General features: G+C 45.7%; 1 protein-coding gene across 1 annotated transcript; it reads right to left on the bottom strand.

Annotated features, from left to right (window-relative positions):
• Positions 1-2,999: 2,999 nt before the first annotated feature.
• Positions 3,000-22,004, bottom strand: LOC134966453 (indolethylamine N-methyltransferase-like). Its single transcript, XM_063943206.1, has 3 exons — positions 21,806-22,004; positions 11,203-11,410; positions 3,000-3,647 (listed from the first exon to the last, which is right to left on the bottom strand). The coding sequence occupies exons 1-3, from the start codon at positions 21,957-21,959 to the stop codon at positions 3,209-3,211; spliced, it is 801 nt and encodes a 266-aa protein (XP_063799276.1). The 5' UTR covers positions 21,960-22,004; the 3' UTR covers positions 3,000-3,208.
• Between the last annotated feature and the right edge of the window lie 1,959 nt (positions 22,005-23,963).

The raw sequence follows: 23,963 nt of genomic DNA, 5'->3' as shown, positions 1-23,963 counted from the left end.
GACAGTGCGCGCCAAAAATTTAGGGGCGTTGCTTTGTGGGGAAGGGGTGTGGCCACACAATAGTGGCAATTCACATTACACCACACAGTAGTGCAGCTCATACACATTGCACCAGGTAGAACCTCCTATACACACTGCAACAGGTAGAGCACATTATACACTTTGCGCCAGGCAGAGAACGTTATACACTTTGCGCCAGGCAGAGCACGTTATACACTTTGCGCCAGGCAGAGCACGTTATACACCTTGCGCCAGGCAGAAAACGTTATACACTTTGCGCCAGGTAGAGCACTGCGACACATTGCACCAGGTATTGCAATGAGACATGGGAACACTACATGATATGCCCTCCAGCCATGCCAGGTACACATGATATGCCCCCCAGAAGTGCCAAATAGACATGATATGCCCCCCAGCAGTGCCAGCTACACATGATATGCCCCCCAGCAGTGCCAGATGCACAATATGCCCCCCCAGCAGTGCCAGATGCACAACATGCCCCCCCAGCAGTGCCAGATGCACATGACATGCCCCCCAGCAGTGCCAGATGCACATGACATGCCCCCCAGCAGTGCCAGATACATAAATGCCCCCGCAGTGCCAGATATGCCCCCACAGTGTCAGATACATAAATGCCCCCACAGTTTCAGATACATAAATGCTTACATAGTGCCAGATATGCCCCCACAGTGCCAGATACATTAATGCCCCCCACAGTGCCAGATACATTAATGCCCCCAGTGCCAGATATGCCCCCACAGTGCCAGATAGATAAATGACCCACAGTGCCAGATATGCCCCCACAGTGCCAGATAGATAAATGACCCCACAGTGCCAGATATGCCCCCACAGTGCCAGATACATTAATGCCCCCACATTGCACCAGGTAGAACCTCCTATACACACTGCAACAGGTAGAGCACATTATACACTTTGCGCCAGGCAGAGAACGTTATACACTTTGCGCCAGGCAGAGCACGTTATACACTTTGCGCCAGGCAGAGCACGTTATACACCTTGCGCCAGGCAGAGAATGTTATACACTTTGCGCCAGGTAGAGCACTGCGACACATTGCACCAGGTATTGCAATGAGACATGGGAACACTACATGATATGCCCTCCAGCCATGCCAGGTACACATGATATGCCCCCCAGAAGTGCCAAATAGACATGATATGCCCCCCAGCAGTGCCAGCTACACATGATATGCCCCCCAGCAGTGCCAGATGCACAACATGCCCCCCCAGCAGTGCCAGATGCACAACATGCCCCCCCAGCAGTGCCAGATGCACATGACATGCCCCCCAGCAGTGCCAGATGCACATGACATGCCCCCCAGCAGTGCCAGATACATAAATGCCCCCGCAGTGCCAGATATGCCCCCACAGTGTCAGATACATAAATGCCCCCACAGTTTCAGATACATAAATGCTTACATAGTGCCAGATATGCCCCCACAGTGCCAGATACATTAATGCCCCCCACAGTGCCAGATACATTAATGCCCCCCACAGTGCCAGATACATTAATGCCCCCAGTGCCAGATATGCCCCCACAGTGCCAGATAGATAAATGACCCACAGTGCCAGATATGCCCCCACAGTGCCAGATAGATAAATGACCCCACAGTGCCAGATATGCCCCCACAGTGCCAGATACATTAATGCCCCCACAGTAACACATATGCCCCCAGAGTACCTGCTTTGCTGGCAATGAGGGAGGGGAGTGCTGCTGTAGGCGGTCCTATGCTAAAGTGATCTGTGCGCGTTGTGCGGCGCCAGTGCGGCGCCAGTGCCTGTAACTTGTAAGTGATCTGTGAGTACTGTGTGGCGCCGGTGTCTGACATCAGACGCCGGAGCCGCACAGAGCACACAGATCACTTTAGCATAGGACAGGGCCGGCTCCAGGCTCCAACATGACGGCGCCAGCGTGCAGCTCCCTTTAAGGGTGGAGCCCTGCGCGGGCGCTCGAGTCGGACATGCCTGGAGCCGGCCCTGCTCCTGTGCATGGAGGCGAGGTTATAGAGGAGGCAGTGCTAAGCATCCTGGGAACAGTCAAAGCTTTTAGCATGTTGGTGCCTCAGCTCAAGACCCAACTCTACACCCCGATGTTATCCCTGTGGAATCCCAGTGTACCCCGCTGCAGAAATACTATCGTGTTGAAGCACAATGCATTCGCAGAAATACTCTCTAACTGCAGGTGTGCACATGCAATGCAAACGCTGCGCATGCACAGTCATTCGATACTCAGTCGGATTGCGAGTCTCAAATTTTGCGATCCGACGTGAATAGGGCATACTTTCCTACTTTTGAAAAAGCATTTCAGGGAGATTATGAAAGTAACACCTATAAGTGTGGACGTGTACTGCTACATCTGAGAGGCGTGTCATGAAAATTACTTAAATCCAAATGTTAATAAGCCCCAAAGTTAGTTAAGATCAATTTGTTCAAGAAAAGACACTGATTTGTTGCAGGATTTGTTTGTATATTGTGATTTACAAGAGGTTCCATATACTGTAAGTGGCCACGAGAAACCTTATTTAAAATGCATGTAGCCATAGGGATAATTGTGCCTTATAACCAATGCAGGGAAATGGTGCTGATGATCCAATTTTAATGTATATATATCTGATTTATTTTTTACCCCAAAGAAATGTACTAGCTGCATAATGGGGGTAAGGTGTAATCAGGGAGATTGCTGGACTATTCAGGGAGTGAGGGAGATTGCTTCTATTTCAGGGAGTCTCCTGCAGAATTATGGATGGTAGGCAACTATGGAATAGGGTCCTATGTGTTCTCTTCATCAAGCTGAATAGGCCTGTTACACATGCAGAAACAGTACTTTCCACATATTCCACATATTATAACAGTACTTTCCACATATTATATAACTGGATTAGTGGATCGATGTGGCCTCTTCATATCAACAAAAGTGGAAACTTCTGTATGACAAAGTCATACTTAACATATTATAATGACCATTAATAATAAAACGTATGTCAGCTTTAAGAGAAATTATTTATTTGCAGCTCCAAATCTAAACATCGAATTCATGATTCAAAGAACACAAAAAAGATTTCAAGTTCTGAATAACATTTATCTTTTTATATTATAAGCAATTACTGCTACCTTCTGGCATCAAGAAAACAATGCACCATCATTTCAGGTAATTAGTTGCTTGTCTATGGATATTATTGAACTCTCTGTGTTACACATCTTTGACTTTGCGTGCTAGGATAAAAATACCGGAGGTATGATTGCAAATATCAAACATAGGTTTATCAAATTCTCTCGGGAGAACTTCTAGGTCTTCAATGACAAACCCAGTATCTGTTATGACTTTCCTAAGAAATTTCTCACTGAGGTTAATGAGGGAGAATTGCTTAGTGCCGCATTTGAATACAGTGCTTCCTAATATACTACCGATGATCAGGTGGCCTCCTATTTTTAGCAGGGATGAGAGATTTTTTATGACATTTCCATAAGCATCCTCATCTTTACAGGCACATTCCAAGCATCCCACGGTCAGAACACAATCAGCTTTAGGTAGGACAAGTGGATGAAGAGGGTTACTCTTGGTCACATCGCATGGTATCACTCTTTTCAGTGTCTTCCTCAGTTTTTCTTCCTTCTCAGCTGGCTTCCCACTAGTTAAAGAAGAAAAATATATTGGTTTCAATTAAGACATACAGTATTTAAAGATAAACTCAAAAACAAGAATACAAATAGTAATAAGGTAATAGAAAACTCTTAGGTCACACTTACTCTTTTTGTACACAATATAATAGTGATGTGTCATATACACAAAGAAGAATGTATTTTCTCAACAATTATAAATGTGATATTTTCAATATAAAATTGAAATTAAATACAAACACCTCCAAGGGGTATATTCAATTGATGTCGGATCCTTTCCAACGGAAAGGATCCGACATTTCAGTATTCAGTATTTCAGTATTCAATTCGTGACCAAATCCGACGTGCTTTCCGACAAGTCGGATTTTCTGACTTGAGAATGATTGATTAGGTCGAATCTGGATTCGACCTTAAACTTCTATTTTTCCAACAAGTTGGGAAATCCGAATTGAATTGAAAACACCCCATAGTCTCTTGTTGCACCCTTTAAAAAAAACGAAAAAACAATAATTTTCCCTGTAGCAGTCCAAGTGGAAATGCCAGTCTAGTAATGTGAATTTATGTGCTAGGCTTCGTATAATGGAGCTCATTCAGAGATGGACGGAGATTGCTGTATACACAGCCAGATCTGCTCTCATCTCCTTACATGCTAGGAGCCACCCAGCACAGGGTAAGGCCATCCAGCATGTGTGAGGCTGCCTCCCAATGCGACGGCAATTAGATTGCAGATGCATCGGAACTAAGGTTGACCCCTGGCAGCGCATGCCGGTTGCGCTGTCAGCCGCCATTTTTTTATTGGAGCTGCTGCGTGTGACGCCACGCAGCCCCCCCTGAAAACGGTCGCACCCTGTGAGCTCCCGTCACTGTCAATAACATTGCAGTCGCATTCATAGGGATGCGACCGCAATGTGTGTGCCTGCACAGCTTTGATGTGGGTGCATCGGTAAACTGCACTGTGGCCGCATAAGCGGCCAACTCAGAATCAGCACCAATACACAGTAGATGCAAGACTAAAGATTTAAGTACTATCAGCTGGAGGGATCAATATACTACGAGCCAGTCATGCAGTAAGCCTCTAAATACTGCAGCTATTTTTGTGATCATGAGGCTCATTCAGATGCGGTTGTTCTTGCTGCTGCTGTTGCTAGCTTTGATGAATGCAATTGCAATTATGGGCCTAATTTAGACCTGATTGTTATGATCAGTTATCCAGACATTCGGGGGGATGCCCAGCACAGGGCCAGTCCACCCCGCATGTCTGGCCTTACACCCCCCCCCCAGCACAAGTACGAAAGCATTGCACAGCAGCGATGCTTTTGAACTTGACTGGTAGCTCCCTACCTGCGCGCTGGCAGGGAGCTACCTATTGCTGCCCGGGTGTTGTGATGTCATGCAGCCGTGGCGGAACACCCTCCCCCGCATGGTCTGGGCATGCCTGCGTTGCCCGGACCGCACCCCCAAAATGGCACCAAATGCAGTCGGCCTTCCCCCTCCCTCCCAGGGACCGCTTCTGCCTGTCAATCAGGCAGAGGTGATTGCTGGGCTGAGATGGCCATCGGATGTCTGGCATCCGCAGTTCAGACCTGATCGGCTGCTTTACGATAACGCACAGCAGCGATCAGGTCTGAATTACCGTATTTTTCGGACCATAAGACGCACCTGACCATAAGACGCACCTAGTTTTTAGAGGAGAAAAACAGGAAAAAAAAATATTCTGAACCAAATAGATTCTGTTACATTGTCTTATATAGCGCAGCAAATTCCTTTGCGCTTTACAATTGTAAACCGAGATAAAACAAATTGGGTAACAACAGACAGACTTGGAGGTAAGAGGGCCCTGCTGCAAGCTTACAATCTATACTGTAGACACAGACATCAGCTTTACAGGCTCTGAGAAAGGAAGAGGTGAGGGGGGGAGAGCGGGGGGACTCACTTTATTGCCTGTCACAGCCTGTCAGTTTACGCTGCCCAAAGCAGGAAGGAATCGGAGGAGGTGAGGGGAGGGAGCGGAGGAGTCACGTGATGCCGGCGCTCTCAGATGACGGGCTCTGAGATGACGGCAAAGCAGCAGCAGCAGACAGGACCCGCCGCTACCCGCACCCGATAACTGCTGCCTCTCCCACCCAGTGCGCTCCCACCCAGCGCATTGAGAGCGCTCCATAAGGTCTTTATTGCTCTATTCGGACCATAAGACGCATGTACTTTTCCCCCCACATTTTTGGGGAGAAAAAGTGCGTCTTATGGTCCGAAAAATACGGTAGGCCCTATATGCTAATATGGGCAGAAGCTAACCTGAGCATTGGAACGTCCATAGCTTTCACATAATTTCTGGCTAATGGCATCAGTGGTGTCAGAACGTTTTTAGGTTGGGGGCGCCAAGATATAATTTCAGTTTGGCACCCCTAAATATCTAAATGTCGCCCCCTCTGTGTTATACCTCATAACAAAAATCGAGAGAAACATGGCGAGAGAGAGAGAGAGACATGGAGAGAGAGAGAAAGACCTGGAGAGAGACACATGGAGATAGAGACACATGGAGAGAGAGAGATATATGGAGAGAGAGAGAACGATACATAGAGAGAGAGAGAGACATTGAGAGAGAGAGACCTTGAGAGAGAAAGCGGTATATCATCATCAGCAGAATGTGTGCCCAGGAGAGCAGTTACCAGGAAGTCTCCAGGAGGAGGTTGCATTGTCTCTCCGGCCGGGCAGCGGTTCTGCAGGGTCTCTGGTGGGTTCCCAGGCCATCATTCACATGTAGGCAGTAGTCCAACAAAAATTTGGTGGCCTTGGGGGGAAGGGGGGAGGTAGGTGGCAGGAGGAGAGGATAGGCAGTTACAAGGCGGGTGATGCAGGATGGTGTAAGGCAGGGCGTAACTAGAACTTTGTGGTTCCTATAGAAAAATCTTAACAGGGCCTCCCCTGCCCCCCACTGTTGCCACTTCAATGCCCGTTAGGGGAGAAGGAGAGAGTGAGAAAGACAAAGTGGGTATCAGGGGTAGAGAGAAAGAGAGAGGAGTGCGAGAAAGAGAGAGAGGTCAGGGAGAGAGAGAGGGTTTCATGGCAAAAGAGGGAATAACAAAAGATAGGAGCGAAAGAGAGAGGGTGTAAAGGCGGGTACTATATATACACAAGGTGACAGGGAAATGCCGGCATTGACTATATAGTGTTCAATGATATAAAGTGTACGCACTGATCGTTATCGTTCAACGATAACAATCAGTAACATCACCGCCGGCATTCCTGAACATGCGGCTCAGTCCGACATTGATGGGTTAAGCTACATGTCAGCTCAATATTGGTGATCGCTGAACAGCATGCGGGAGCGCGCATCGTTCATCGGTCACCAAAATTGCCCTCATACACACTGGACGATATAAGCCTTAAAATAAACAATACCGACATTTATGTCATTATTGTTTATTTTTTTAGGCTAAAATCGCCTAGTGTGTACCCTCCTTAAGGGAGAAAGAAAGTGTCAGGGAAAAAGAGAGAGAGAGAGAGTGTCAGGGGGAGAGAGGGAGAGATAGCGTCAGGGGCAGAGAGGGAGAGATAGTGTCAGGAGGAGAGAGGGAGAGACAGTGTCAGAGAGAGTGACAGACTCAGGGAGAGAGGGAGACTGTCAGGGAGAGAGAGAGAGAGAGAGAGAGAGAGAGAGAGAGAGAGAGAGGGAGAGATAGGTTCAGGGAGTGAGAGGAAGAGACAGTGTCAAAGAGAGAGAGAGAGCTAGACACAGCATCAGGGAGAGAGGGAGAGACATTGTGAGAGAGAGAGAGAGAGAGAGAGAGACTGCCAGGGAGAGAGGGACAGTGTCAGGAAGAAAGTGAGGGAGAGAGTGGGGGAGATGATGTCAAAGAGAGAGAGTGTAGGGAGGGGACAGAGAGACAGTGTCAGGGAGAGAGAGGAGAGGGACAGTGGCATAGGGAGAAGGGGGAGGGGGGGGGGGACTACCTGACTAGTCTACAGCACTGCAGCTTTGCTGCATTCATGTTAAACTCCCAGACCCAGTCTCACCCCTATCCTTCACAGTGGGTGGTCCGGGGAGGCAGATGACGCAATCCGTGCTAAATCACGTCATTGTAGTCCTACCTCTGCTATTCAATGGCGCTAATCAGGGCACTGAATAGCAGGGGTGGAGCCATGATGATGCGATCGGGCATCCATGCCCCCGAACTGTCCACCTCCAATGAGACCATGCACCCTCTAATGCCGACCCAGCTACCCCATCCCGCATGAGCCTGCCAGCCAGCCAGAAAGTCGGCAAGCCTGGTGCAGCCCCATAGGATTCTATAGTAGGGCTGCAGTGACCCCCACACCCTTTCTCCCTGGTGCCTCTCAGTCTGCACAGCCTCAGACTCTCCTCTGCAGCCAGCAGCACTAGTAGCCAGGGAAAATAACCCCTAGCTGATTGCTGGCTGGGGTCACCTGTCACTAGCGCCTAGATCCCCTTCATCTAGGCCTAGATCCCCTTCGCCGGGAGGACCTTTCCCCATAATGCCTTGACTGAGGGACTGCTGTGAGGAGGAGAGCTGGGAGGACCCCTGTGCTCGAGTGAGGGCTGCCTGCAGCGGTGCCTGACGATCAGGACCCTGGTGCTGGAGGTGATCCTGCTGAGGAGGTGGCGCAGAAGATCCAGCGTGGACGAGAGGAGCTCCAACTGAGTGTGATCCCCTCCTAACTGTCTGCAGGTGGCTTGCAGGAGACCCGGAGCTCAGAACAGGGACAGTACAGGCATCGGCTAGGACAGCCTCGCCTGATGAGGACCCGACCCTGGGCTAGTACTGTCACTACTGCTACTGTGGAATGTGAGCGTCGGAGGAGCCGCTGCAATTCAGAGCCACTGTGTGGGGGAGGAGGTGGCACAATGGAGGTGTGCGGGACCAGTGAGGATGAGGAAGCAGGAAGTGTGGCAGCGGTATTTCACGTGACCTGACCATCTGCCGCTCCTCTGGTGCAATCGATAGGCGCCTCTCTCATCTTTGTGGCTGGCGAGCTGCCCCCTTGCCCCCCCCCATTCCGATGCCCCTGGATGGCATATAATTGCTGAAACATCAGTGCCATTGTCGCCAATTAGGTCATGTCGCAGGGTCTAAGTGCCTCTGTAGACGCACAGGCTGAGCTATTCTCCCGGAACGCAAAGGGCTCTCCAGTAGCTAGTAAGATCACAACTGCTAATTTATGCACGCCCACAAAATGGAGTCTGAACAGCCGTAACACACCTGTATTTATCCGACCACTCCCCATTCCCATCACCAAATGCTGTCTTCCTGTCATTCACTTTGCAGCTAATTCCTTGTTGTGACCACTATAACATTTCACTCACTGCATGTGCGCACTGCGGCTCAGATGGCATTCTTATCCACTTCCAGGATTGAGGGAACTCAAGTAGGTGGCATGTACAAAGCTATATACAAGTGTATGAGTATGCATTTAGGGCCTAATTCAGACCTGATCACAGCAGCAAATTTGTTCTCTAATGGGCAAAACCACACAAATCTAAATCTCTCTGCACGTTATATCTGCCCCACCTGCAGTGCACATGGGGGGTAATTCCAAGTTGATCGCAGCAGGAAATTTTTTAGCAGTTGGGCAAAACCATGTGCACTGCAGGAGGGGAGATATAACATTTGCTGAGAGAGTTAGATTTGGGTGGGTTATTTTGTTTCTGTGCAGGGTAAATACTGGCTGCTTTATTTTTACACTGCAATTTAGATTGCAGATTGAACTCACCCCACCCAAATCTAACTCTCTCTGCACATGTTATAGCTGCCTCCCCTGCAGTGCACATGGTTTTGCCCAACTGCTAACAAAGTTCCTGCTGCGATCAACTCAGAATTACCCCCATGGTTTTGCCCAGTAGAGTACAAATTTGCTGCTGCGATCAGGTCTGAATTAGGCCCTTAATACACATGCACGTTATATCTGCCCCACCTGCAGTGCACATGGGGGGTAATTCCAAGTTGATCGCAGCAGGCAATTTTGTTAGCAGTTGGGCAAAACCATGTGCACTGCAGGGGGGACAGATATAACATGTGCAGAGAGAGTTAGATTTGGGTGGGGTGTGTTCAAACTGAAATCTAAATTGCAGTGTAAAAATAAAGCAGCCAGTATTATACCCTGCACAGAAACAAAATAACCCACCCAAATCTAACTCTCTCTGCAAATGTTATATCTGCCCCCCTGCAGTGCACATGGTTTTGCCCAATTGCTAACAAACTTGCTGCTGCGATCAACTCAGAATTACCCCCACTTAGGACCTTATTCAGTAAGGATTGCAGTTTCTGCTAAAAAGCAGTTGCTGCGATCAAATAGTTGCCGCCAAGAAATATAGAAAAAACGCCTATTGCAGAAATTGCGACTGCATCGCAATATGCGGGCTGATCGCAAAACCATACGCAGTTACCGAACATCAAAGATTTTTCCTATCTGCACCAGGCAAGGTCATCCACAATTCTTGTGACACAAAAGGCTGGAAGTGCTCATCGCTGACGTCAAAGGCCCTCCTTAAAAATGCCTGGCCACGTCTGCGTTTTTTCAGACACACCCAGAAAACGGCAGGTTTCCTGTCAGTCAAACAGCGGCTGCATTGCGATCACGATCTGTACGCAATTTTTGTTACTATTTTTGCTCACGCGTACAGAATGCGAACTCTGCACATGTGCAGTCAATCCATAATCGGCCAGATTGTGCATTGCAAATTTTACAATCCTTACTGTTTAAGGTCCTTAGGGCCTAATTCAGCCCTGATCGTAGATGTGCTAAATTTAGCACATCTACGATCAGTCACACAGACATACGGGGGGGCCCGCCCAGCACAGGGCTAGTCCGCCCCGCATGTCAGGCCCGACACCCCCCCCCCTCCCCCCGGTACAAGTAGAAAAGCATCACACAGCGGCGATGCTTTTGTACTTCAAGAGTAGCTCCCTACCAGCGCAGCTACCCCCCGCACCGGACCGTGCCCTGTAAACGGTGGTCAAATGCCGCTGGCCTGCCCCCTCCTGCCTAGTGACCGCCTCTGTCTGTCAATCAGGCAGAGGCGATCGCAGGGCTGAGACAGCCGTCGGCTATCTGGCATGCGCCGGTGCACTGTGGTGCCGGCGCATGTGCAGTTCAGACCTGATCGGCTGCAGTGCGAAAACGCACAGCACCAATCAGGTCTGAATTAGGCCCTTAGTTGGGTGTGGCTTACAAGCTAGCCCCTGTATAGATCACCCTTTGTACTTGAGATGTGAGATGTTAACTGCAATTTACTGTTGTATTAGGCATACTATATGCTAGTGAAGGATTTTGCAGAGAATTGTTTTCATCAAAATATAGACAAATTCCCCATGCTTTTATTTGCTAGATACACATAGATTTGCAGCATAATATTGGTAGCGCCGATAGCAAAAGTCTTTCTACATGTATTTTGCATACATATATGGCATTAATACTGCCATGCAGCTGGTATCATGTTCAATATGTGCAGGCATATTTCTTTAAAGTTCAAAGTTGTGTATCATATGCAAATGATTTGTGGTGCATCCAATTTTCATTGAGCTCCATAATATTAACTGAAATGCATACCTACGATCTTCCAAGTCACAGACAAATTTTAAAGCCGGTGTCCAGTCAAACATGCCAGCCTCATTCTTCCTCCACCTCTCCAAGTAATCTCTGTTTCGGTCAGTAAAATCTGCTGCAGTTATCTCCTTGAAAGCTTCACAGGCTGACAATTCCTGGTAAATGGCAGGACCAGGGCCAATATCAATCAATGAGGTCCCTCTTACACCACCTTTATGATATAAAAAAAAAAAAATAGACATTAATACAGTACAAAAGTAAAATTCTATTTAACTGATTTGACATGTGAAGAAAGGTTATTTTTATGCAGAATGTTGCTATTATGCTGAAATGTGCAGAAAGTTATTGTGCATAAACAACTTATTTATGGTCTTGGCATTTGTACTAATTAGAAAATAACATTACTTCAATCAACAATAGGGGACATTGTATCTCTAGCAGTAGCGGCTCTTGCCACGGGCAAGCAGGCTTTTTGCCTGAGGGTGCCGCCGCCGTGGCAATAGCCACTACTGATCCTCCCTCCCCACTCCCCGGCATCGCTGACTGACGCTAGAGGTCAAAATTGACCCCAAGTGTCAGTGCAGCACTGCTATGGGAGAGACGTCATGACGTCTCGCCCATAGAGAGGAGCCGGCGCCTGGAGTCAGCAGCAGCAGCGGCAGCAGCAGCAGCGGTCCGGAAGCAGGAGCGAGGCTGGTAAGTATAGTATTGTTTTTTTTAGGGTTTCAAAGTGGCGCTACTACTGGGGGCACATACAGGGGGCACAGCTACAAGGGGCACAGTTACTGGGGGCAGATCTACAGGGGGCACAACTACAGGGGGCACATACTGGGGGCACTGCTACAGGGAGCAAATCAACTGGGGGCACAGCTACTGGGGGCACTACTACAGGGAGCACTGCTACAAGGGGCACAGCTACAGGGGGCACAACTACTAGGGGCACAACTACAGGGGGCACTGCTACAGGGGGAACATCTACTGGGGCAAATTAACTGGGGGCACAGCCGCTGGGGGCACAACTACTGGGGGCACAGCTACTGGGAGCAAATCTATAGGGGGCACAAGTACAGGGGGCACAACTACTGGGGGCACAGCTACAGGGGGCAAATCTCCTGGGGGAAAATCAACTGGGGGGCACACCTACTTTGGGCAAATCTGGGGGCACAGCTAATGGGGGCATAACTGTGGCCACGACCCTCCCCTATGAAGCCATGCCCCTATTTTTCATGAACTGTTTTGATGCGGGGGGGCCACAAGGTGTAGAACCGGCCCTGATCTCTAGGGCTAATGAATTGGCTAAGAAATCATGATGCTCTATCCACACATGATGGCTACTTAAAACCGTGCATAGTTGAGGAAGTAATGGCTTAATTCTGTGGGGTGATTAACTCCTGATGATAGATACCACAACTGACGCCATGTTTCCCTTACTCAAGATTGTTTTCCAGGATTATATTTTGGTCGGTGTTCCATACCGGCCACATTCCTGACCAACCCTTTATAATTAACCTATGCATGGTTTATTTCCTGTTTGTCTCCATGTACTCCAGTGACTTTCGCAGTGTAGGGTCAATGAAATGGAGCCTTACCACAGAAACTGAGGGCCCAAAGTCGCTCAGTCCTTTCCTCCACATAAATGTCACTTGCACTGGCTACAATAAACTGTTGTTTGTAGCTTTTCCACGTATTCTCCACTAGGTCAAGCACCACTCTCAGCAATATATTGGAATGCCTGGCATAGAGACAGTTTCTGTTCTACAGTATCTATCATATTGTGAGGATCAGTCACAACAGCTACAGAAGACAGGTGGCAATGCACTAGTGATATTGACAGTAAACATCCTTTTCTACTTGGTTATGGATCAATGTGTTGACCTGTAAAGGTCGGTAGTGTCTAGGTTGACCCCAAAAGGTCGAAATGCCCAAGGTCGACATGGGAAAGGGGGTCGATATGGTAAAAAGTTCAAAGTGGAAAAGGTCAACACAAGAAAAGGCCGACACGAGGTTTGTTTTCTGGGAGGGGGGGTGTCATTTTCTACGTAAAAGAACCGGGAACCCCAATTAGTGCATTGCGTCCCTTTGCATGGCTTGCATTGCTCGCCTTGCTGTGACCAAGGTGCCTCGCTCTGCTACCGATGCGCTCGACAAAATTTGACTATTTCCAATCGTAGTCCACGTGGATGGTACAGTATGAAAGAAAATTATAAAAACTTGTCTCAACCTTTTCCTGTGTCAAATATTGCCACGTCAACCTAATGCATGTTGACCAATAGTGGTCAACCTATGGACTGTCGACCATAGTACTGTCGACTGGATACCTTTCTACTTAGTGTAATCAGCACTTTGCTAAAACCAAGTCAATTAAGGATAAATTACCTCAACCTGGATTGCTGTCTTTATAAATCCTTTACTCCAAGAAATCTTTGCAGAAGCATTGTTGGAATTTAATTTCTATGCTGGTGAGACAGACATCCTTGATTTGCTTGCCTGCTAATGAGTCATGCCCCACAATTCTACTTTCTCTAACCCATTAACTTTTGCCTTGTCCCAAATGATTCTGTCTAACACAGCAAATTCAGCTTTGTTCATCAAGGCCTGTCCGCTCTGGATTTTGTTGCTTGCTTGATTGTGTTGCGTAAATGTGGGGAATTCCATTAAATGCACCGGGAATGAGTGCCGGAGTTATTTAATTAGCCTTGCTGTAAACTTGCGACTAGAGGATTTCTGCTCTACTCTCTTGAGGTACGAGCCTGCCAAAACTAGTGCCTCAATGTCAGTTGCAGGCTTACCGCACTTAAGTCAGAGAATTCTGCTTACCGTGAGTAAATTACTTTCTTTAGGCCCAGTAACCTGCATCTCGACTTAAATGTCGAGCTCGGTGTGGCTAGTTAAATAGTTCCAGGCACTCAGTCCCAGTGCTATTCAAGATCACTTTTCATTGAATTCCCCCAATGATACTATAGCTACCCAAGAAAGTTATTCTCTCAAAGCAGCAACCAGTACTATTGTCCTCACAACCTGTCTTCTCTGGACTAAGACTTAGCTTGATGTGGTGTACAGTATGTGTGATAGTTATTCAAGCCAAGCGTCTCTTCTGGAAGGATCAAGAACCATTAAAAAGCTGTTCTTGTACACTGTCAATGCAGTTTGGCATGGATTGAGCAACGTGCCATTGAATCTGGACTCTTGCAGCAGAGACCATATGGAATAATAAATCACTGTTCACCACCATACAACGCAGATTGGCAGGCAGCAGGAAAGGGACAAATGGAAGATAGCCTTTAATACAAAGTATCACTCTGAATGCAAGGTCATGCTGGTGGCCACCATAGATAAAGAAGGTCATAACCATAAGAGGGATATACTGTTGAGCTCCCTGGATAATAAAGTACTTTCCAAGATGAAGATATGTTGTAGAGAAATAACTTTCCTTCATACGCCTAATATATGTACAGTACTGCTTACCTACTGTATTTTTTAAACTATTCAACACTGACCTTCCTTTGAATCATTAACAAGCTACTGCAATAGAGAAGTGATTACAGTGCTTACCTATTTCGATTATCACCTCTTTGGGTGATGCTGAAGCGAAGGTGTAAGGGGAAGCTGTGAGGGGATGCAATTGATGTCAACACTTCCCCATCCTATTAAACCAAAATGCTGCAATTTGTGGCACTGTCCAGTAGAAGTGAGGCCTCATGGTGAAATTCTTAGTGAATGATAACATCGCTGCTCTGACCCAGCCACTTTACTGGTGAAGTGGGCTGGATCTTGGAGCCTCTCAACGCAGATTGGCAGGCAGCAGGAAAGGGACAAATGGAAGATAGCCTTTAATACAAAGTATCACTCTGAATGCAAGGTTATGCTGGTGGCCACCATAGATAAAGAAGGTCATAACCATAAGAGGGATATACTGTTGAGCTCCCTGGATAATAAAGTACTTTCCAAGATGAAGATATGTTGTAGAGAAATAACTTTCCTTCATACGCCTAATATGTGTACAGTACTGCTTACCTTCTGTATTATTTAAAACTATTCAACACTGACCTTCCTTTGAATCATTAACAAACTACTGCAATTGAGAAGTGATTACAGTGCTTACCTATTTCGATTATCACCTCTTTGGGTGATGCTGAAGCGAAGGTGTAAGGGGAAGCTGTGAGGGGATGCAATTGATGTCAACACTTCCCCATCCTATTAAACCAAAATGCTGCAATTTGTGGCACTGTCCAGTAGAAGTGAGGCCTCATGGTGAAATTCTTAGTGAATGATAACATCGCTGCTCTGACCCAGCCACTTTACTGGTGAAGTGGGCTGGATCTTGGAGCCTCTCAGACAGTCAGAGAGACTATAATTATAACAAAAGTAAGCAAACTGAGACCTAGGTAACAGATTGTTAAGTACCAGTGTGATACCCTGAAACTGCAGCCCAAATCAACTGTGGCACTACAGGTGCCAGCATGACTTTAATAAAAGTAAAATGTTTGCTGGAGTTGCATAGCACTGTGCCAGCAGCCTACGGCTTGCAGCACAGAAGGAGTTAACAGCACAGCTCATAGCTATACAGATTAGTCTGCAAAATGCAAAGGGCATGACTCACTCATTTGCAGACTCAGAGCGGGAAACTGAGAGCGGGAAACACAGAGCGGGAAATCCCAGATAGAATGTGTACCTGGGAATGCAGGGTTATAAAAAGGTTGTCCTGCAGCAGCCTAGAGGGAGGACAGTCAGTGAGGGGAGGACAGTCAGTGAGGAGAGTGAGCAGACAGTGAGGTGGATTTAGCCAGAAAGATGTAGCCCCAGTGAGGGCTCCCCACATGTTTAGGTGGGGAGTGATGCCAGCCACAGCAAAGCACTTGATGACAGAGGGAGACATCGCAGTGTGAGAGCAGCAGTATGCAGAATCCAGTGAAAGGGTGATGCCAGGAGAAAAGTGTGCTAATGGTGTGAGTCTCAAGAGGTATCTGGGTGAAGTGGTCGGAAACCACGCGGCGTGAGTAAGCGCCCCCATGGAAAAGTATCTCGAGAGGTATCTGGGTGAAGTGGTCGGAAAGCCACGCGGCGTGAGTAAGCGCCCCCCAAGGAAAAGAATCCTCGCTAAGTAAGAGAGAGAGAGACGGTCACCTGATGTGTAGCACTACTGGTCACAGAATGCCCTGGTACGTAATGCTGTTTGCCATGTATATGCCGCTGCGACTAAGCGATGCGCTGGAGGAGGTGCCCTGATATGGGATCCACTGTAACTTATGCTTTGTGCTGGAGGAGTGTTCACAAGTTATCCCTGCAATATCTCTGTTTGATGTTAAAATCAACTTTATGCTGTTTTTCTGAGATGGCCTGGCGCCCAATTCTTTATGCGCTGCACCGACACCTGTAGTCCACACCCACAATGCACTTGTAGTTAAAGACCTGATTCTTCAGGGGACCCTCTGGTAACTGTGCCTGAACCCATGACAAGCCGGGGCAAGGTAAGGGTGATGTACTATACACAGTGACTGCAGATCTTGCATACCCAGATACCAGTGGGCTATCACACCAGCGCTTTAAATCAATTAAATGTCTATCAGTATTCCAGCTGCTGAGTGAGCACCGCCTGCCAAGCTGTGTACAGAGAAACGAAACATGAAACAAATAAATAAAGGAATAAATAATTAATTTCCCTTTATTTATTTGAGTCAGAGAGACTAGTCAAGTGTGATCTATCTACCATCCTACATCTATCTATCTATCTATCTATCTATCTATCTGTCTCTGTCTGGTCTGTCTGTCTATCTGTTTATCTATCTATCTATCTATCTATCTATCTATCTATCTATCTATCTATCTATCTATCTATCTTGGGTTTGTGACACAACAATAAAAGCTATGGTGTGCTGTACCTGTTGCTCAGCACTGACCCACAGAAATATATGTTACACTTCAATATGACAGTCCATCCCTCAATGCACAGATGTATGTGATTTGTATAAGAGTACTTCTGTTTATATGGTAACAGAACTCTATTGTGATGTCTAATATCGATGTAATTCCCATTAAATAACATGCAATGTATCCTGTGAATTATATCCATATATTTGGTGAGTAGTAATATTACCATCTGTGCTTTGAGACCACTTCTTTCACGTAAACTATTTTGAATGTGCACAATAATTGAATGTAATCCTGCCAGTGGAGGTGGAGCACACCTGGATATGAGAATTATTGAATTTATGAAAGGAAATTGCTTTGTTTTATAACTATATAACATGTGTACAAAGGTAGACCTAGATTTTTACAGGGCCCTATAAAACAACATCAGTAAGAAATATAATATCGGCCAACTGGTCAAAACTAACCAATAGGGACACTGGGACAGATACTACTGTATACATAAATGTAAATATCCACACATACTGAAAAATGGGATACATATACGTTATGACCAGTAGCGGATTCTACCTACTGTAGGTGCTGCGGGACTGCGATCGCTAGTAGAGCAGGCGACGGTCTCCCTGTATAGATCTGACCTGCATGTGTTGGCAGTGTAGTGGTTTCCAATTGGAAGCCCTACGTGCTAATCTAACACAGGGCTAGTTGTCTCAGGGGTGTAAACTCCTTCCCCTGTGGGACTGCCAGTACAGAACGTGATTAGCACAGAGCTGCCAGCAGGAAGCCCACACTGTGCTACTGATCGTTTGCTGTAATGTGCTCGTATGGGCTGCACACTGTGCAGCCCATAGAAGCAGTTATACTTCAGCTGCGCATGCACATTTTATTCTTTCTTCCCTAACCCCTTTATGTCTTCCCCAAGCCCAGCTGCTGCGCATGTGCAATGCAAGATTAGAGTCCGGGTCTGTGCTGACCTGAGCTGCAACCCTGGCAGCCCCATGGACTGGAAGAGGTAGGAACCACCACTGGTGGCATCGTACCGTAAGGTTGACTACATAATGACAACATGTAGTGTATGTCATTATAATAAATGTCGACACCTTGCCCTAATCCTAATGTCAACATTTCCACTATGTTGACATGTTATATACAGGTCGGGTATCCGTTATCCGAATATCTGCTAGTAGAAATATTCAGAAAACAGGAATATTACGGACCTGTAGTGACGTCATGATGTGGCCGGTGTCATGACGTTACTGGAGTCCGCCGCCAATCACAGACAGGTGGAAGAGTGGCTTTGCAGCCATTCCCTCGCGATCACTGGACCCCACCGCCAACATGCTGGACCCTCTGGCCAATGCGTCGGACCCGCCATGGACCTCCGGGACCTATCTGATAACAGATATTCTGTTATCTGGAAAAATCCCATCCTGGTCCAGAGCATTCCGGATATGGGATACTCGACCTGTATTGACATTTTGTAGATGTCAACATTTTTCAGGTTACGACATTTTAACCATGGAAAAACCATTAAAATAATGGTGTAAAGAAGTAAATGAAATGCTAAAAAATGTTTCTGCTTAAAAAGTAATCAAATTATGCTATGACAATGAAGCCAATGTGTGCATTGTTCTACTTATGAAATAAAGCAATCAGAAGTTTCAAATTCGAACTGTATGTGAAGTCTTTGACAAGATTTGTTCCTTGGTTGTTTTTTTTTAATCAACCACCATAACTACTGTATGCCAAGTGGCATCCAATGCATCTGCGAGGTATGCAAAATCTACTGCATTTACATCCTGAAATTCTCCAGGAATTTACAGTAGGGAAGTTTGCTGCTAAGATTAGTGGGAAAAAGTTTCCTGCACTGACATTAGACCAGGCACATGAGCAGTGCAATACAAGAGAAACGGGAGATGGAGGCACAATCAGACTGACAGAGAACCCTGATGCACTAAGATGAAGGATGGTATCTGGGCCCAAAGTAACCAGAGTATACAGGAGTTTGATGAAGAGTTTAAAAAATGTAGCATGCATTCAAACCAACAACATGAATGTTCAGCCAGCACTCAAACATCAATCTTTAGACTTATCAAGGCTTTAATAAACACATTACAAGAATTAGGAAATCCATTTCAAGGCAGCAGCAAGATCTCTGTAGCCTACATGATATTGGTTCTTATTAGGACTGATGATTTAAGGGAACTAAAGCTTTTGGAATTCAGCAGTTTAAGGAATTCAACACAGACTTGAAGAGAAAATGAAATGAATGAATACTGTACTCAAGCACAAGCAAGTGAAATTGTTTAAGACTAAGGGATCTATTCATAAAGAAGTGAAAAGTGTAGAGAAGTGAGCCAGTGGAGAAGATGCCCGTGGCAGCCAATCAGCATTGAAGTAAAATTTACAATTTGCATATTATACAATTGTCCAGTTGATTGGTTGCCATGGGCAACTTCTCAACAGGCTCACTTCCCCACACCTTTCACTGCCTTATGAATAGACCCCCAAAACTCTTGTACAAAACAAAGCCCAATTGGCAATGAGAGCCATGAGAAAGTATGTCAGCATTTTCTCAGAACTCTACATTTGTTGCCAACAGCAAAGTTTTTAACAAATTCTTCACCCATGAAAATCATACATTTCCACCGTCTTTGTCAGATTATGGGTACTTTAGAAAAACTAAGAAATGTGATCAGTTTCAGAAATTTCTCTACCTCAGTGACCAATCTTCAGCATCATGTGCCATATGTGATGTCCCAGCCATAGTACACATGATACCTCCTGGAGGTGCCATGACATTTGAAGACTATGCAGATATATTTGTCAACAAAGTGTTTCTAGAATGGGACCATGTGGACCATCATCCCTCAGTCATCCCTGGTATGCAGAGAATTACTCAGTTTATCCTGTACTACTTGCAGCACCAGCCACTGTAAGTGTAAAAAGGTAAGGCTAAAATGTACAATGCTTTGTAAATATACTAACTGTGAAAATGATACTGAAAGACTAGAAGTAAACACCTGTGTTGATAATAGTAATGACAAGCCTGATGGCACGGGATATTAATTGTTAATTTTGCTGCATTGCGACAGCTCTTATAATAGATACAATTAGAATTTGTATTAAAATTGTTATAGTTATATGTTTAAAAAATGGGTTTCTGCAAAATAAAAGTGTTTCTCAAACAATTTAGTTTATTATTTGTCATACCATTCTTACTGAACGGGATGTGCTGCGCTATATAAGAAACTGTTAATAAATAGTAAATATTGGTGCACTATTTTTAACAAAACAGACACCATTTTGAAAATTGCTGTCGTGAACTTTGGGCCGTACCAAAAAAATAATTAGCAAATATGTGTAGATGAAGTGGTGAAAGTCTCATGATTTCTTCCAGAAATGCACAATTGTTACATCATTGCCAACTTAACCACTGTATTACCCAGGCAGAGGAGAGCCGAAAGGGAGATGCATCTGACAGGAAAGGCACGAAGCGGCTGGGCTGTGCTATGGCTCCACTCTATCAGCCTGGAAACCAATCTGATGAACGAGGCCTACGGCAGCAAATACCTCCTGTGCCTTGGGCCACCTCTACATGAAATCATACATTCTTTACTGTAATATTAACATGGATATATGATTTCACCTCCATGATCTGTATAAAAGATGGTCAGAAGGCTACTTGGTATTGGCATTGTGACTATGAATAGCTTATATTTTACAGTAAGGGACACATTATTATAATAATATATAATATATTAACAGCTGCACACAAAACAATGAGGACCCTTAAATGATTTTTGTAAAAATAGGAACAAATATCTCTTTTGTGAGGTTGGAATTGAAATGCCGGTGGGTGGGATGCCGGCAGTCAGAATACAGACCACGGCATCCTGCTATTGAGACTCCAGAAAGGGGGAAGGTAATAATACTCACCTTCCCCCAATGGCCCCCTAGCCCTAACCCTTCCTTTGCAGCAGCCCAACCTTCTCCTAATCCTAACCCTCCTAGGGGGTGCCTAAACCTAACGCCAACTCTTTGCCTCCTACACCTACCTCTCAAACCCCCACAGCCTAACCCTTCCTGTAGCCTAACCCTAATGGGGGGTGCCTAAACCTAACCCTCAACCCCCCCCCCCCCCCCCCCCCGCAGCCTAAACCTAACAAACCCCCGTCTGTGGCTTACCTGTCCTACATACCATCACTCGCACATTTGGGATCCCGGCGGTTGGGATTCCGATGCCGGGTGTTTGACCCTATTCGGGATGCTGATGTCACCATTCCCAGTGGGGTTGGGATTCTGGCATCGGTATTTCGACCGGATCCGTTTTTGTGACATATACATATTTGCACCGGTGAGAATAAGCATTGACAGCAGCTTGCCATGTATTTGGTATACTGAAAGGTACATATATAGCTGAGCACTTTATTCTCTAAATGATACTGTACTGTATATACAGTAGTAGATAACCTATGAAAGAGTGTTTCATAAAGTATCACTGAAATGAATCTAGCAAACAGAAGACTGCTTCATAAATTAGTTTTCAAACAACATAAAACTTGGTTTATAATTTTATTAAATGTGCTATAATCAAAAGCTATGATTTGAAGTATATATAATCATACCCATATCACTTTCACAAGAGGGGTCAACATTCGCGTTGGAATGAACAATTAATTAATTCTTGTAATTTTTTATTCATTTGGTTAGTAAAATTAGAACTGAAATACGTTACCTGTTGTGAAAGCTTTGTGTAATTTTCTCAAAATGAAATTTAGGTATCCATCTTTAATGAAGACTCCAGACACAGCACCATAATATGTATCTAAATAAATCTTGGGGTCAAAATTATCCTGGTAGACTTGAGTGCCAGTGAATTCAGAGGCCATTGTTACTTGATACCCTTATCGAGTGATAGGAGACTGCTTGATGTGGCTGGTTCCTTTTATTGCTGCCTCTTGTGGTTCTATCAAATGGGCTGATCCCAGCAAAGCTGTTAATAAGTAATCTCACTACTACACATTTTAGCACATTACAATTGCACTTCAGTTTTACTAGTTACAATATTTAGCAAACTGGGCTATAAATTGTTGCACAATAATTTCCTAGTATTATGTACTATCTACTGTCTACTAATAGCTCCAAGATGAGTCTATGCAGACTTTTGCCGGGTACATTTATGATATTACACTTGGAAGAGCTGCATTATTTCTGTTTCCATATACTGTCATTTAAAATAAAAAACAACACTTTTGTGGAAGCTGCAGAATACTGTACATTCTATGCTTTGTGCTCTTTGTTGTACACAGTGTCGGACTGCGGCAACAAGGGCCCACTGGTGGAATGCAGTGGTAAGGGCCAATGGTTAGGTGTGTGGCCAGTCTCCAGAGGTGGTGTGGCCAGCAACCACAGAAGATTGGCTAACCATTAGAGAGTGCATGGTCTGGGTTGATAAATATATATACTAGTAAATACTGTTAATGCATGCATAATAATGTACCAGATTAATAACAGCAATGCACTGTAGAAAATACACCATAGTCTTGTGCAGTATAAGGTAACATACGTACAATATAATGTATAATTCAAATTCACAATGTGGAACCTGATCTCTAGAGGAGGAGGAGGGCCTCCAGGCAGTGGGGGCACACCGGGGGTCTTCACCTGTGCCCTTGTGGGCCAGTCCAACCCTGGTTGTACATGAATACCCACAATATTCATTATACCCAGACGCTTTGCTTTCCAGCTGGAAACATCTGATACAGTATTTTACATCTCATTAAAGAAGTCAGGAATATCTGACCAGGAAGATGCTTGCAACAATTTGAGTGCTACTTTGAAAACACTTTTCTGTGCCTTGTGGTCCTAAGAGACTATTTATTATATATCTAATTTTTGTGCATAGCAGTGCGGGATTACATCAGCATAAGTTCACAGTTGTACAGGATCATATCAGTACAGATTCAACGGCCCTGATATCCCCACACCCTCTTCTGGATGCTAGTCACCATCAGAAGCAATGTCTTTGTTCACTGAACACGTGCTTAAAGGCAGATTACAGGTGCTGCTAATTTCTTAGCCTAGCTTCTGGCTGACAACTGATTGAGGCAAAAGCAGCTGCTGCTGCTCTACACATGGGAAATCCTGACATTCCACATTGACTTTATGTGGAAATATGCTGTGCCTGCCATAGCTTTTATTAGTTTTGGGGATGAGTTTGTGGTGCGGTGCTCACTGGACTGGTGGGGCTTGGCTGCTTTGGGGTAGCACACTGTAATATTTCATTTAGCACTTTTTGTAGTAAATACCCATGAATCATGGCACTGCTCTGCTCTGCTCTGTTGTCGGGACTCGGAGCCAGTCAGGTAGGGCCCCTCCTTGCTACACCATCTGTGCGTCTGCAGCCTAAAGGGAGCGGTGGGGGGGTTGCTATCTGTTGCGGCAATTCTTCCTGTAGGCGGGGGTGAAGGGGGTCCCAAAGCAGCTGCACCCCTGTGCCCCCTGTAGTTACGTCACTGCTCTCACCCTAATCAGTGTTTACAGCATCCTTAAAAAAATAATTAAATCCCACCGGAATCCACCATTACGGAAGTCTCTGTACTTTGATGTAGTTGCTTTTAAAGGTTTTCTTCATGGAATTTGCACTTAATTTTGATGAACATCATCTTTTCCACATGTTGAGGAAGTAGCCTCCTATGCTGATCTCTGACAAGGTTCCCGGCTGTGCTGAAAACTCTTTCTGAGTACACAATGGAGGCAACTTAAGTAATGCAATGCAAGTTTGTACAAGGGCCTCCAAATTGGCTTTTTTTTCCCTTCTAGTAGTTAAAGGGACTCTGTGACATGGCTATTTGTATGCTGTCATTAAAAGAATCCTCCACCATTGTTTGGAT

Source organism: Pseudophryne corroboree, chromosome 10, assembly GCF_028390025.1.
Source record: "Pseudophryne corroboree isolate aPseCor3 chromosome 10, aPseCor3.hap2, whole genome shotgun sequence".
NCBI classification, from domain to species: Eukaryota; Metazoa; Chordata; class Amphibia; order Anura; family Myobatrachidae; genus Pseudophryne; species Pseudophryne corroboree.
The sequence above is the reverse complement of the archived record's forward strand: the minus strand, read 5'-3'. Positions and strand labels throughout refer to the sequence as shown.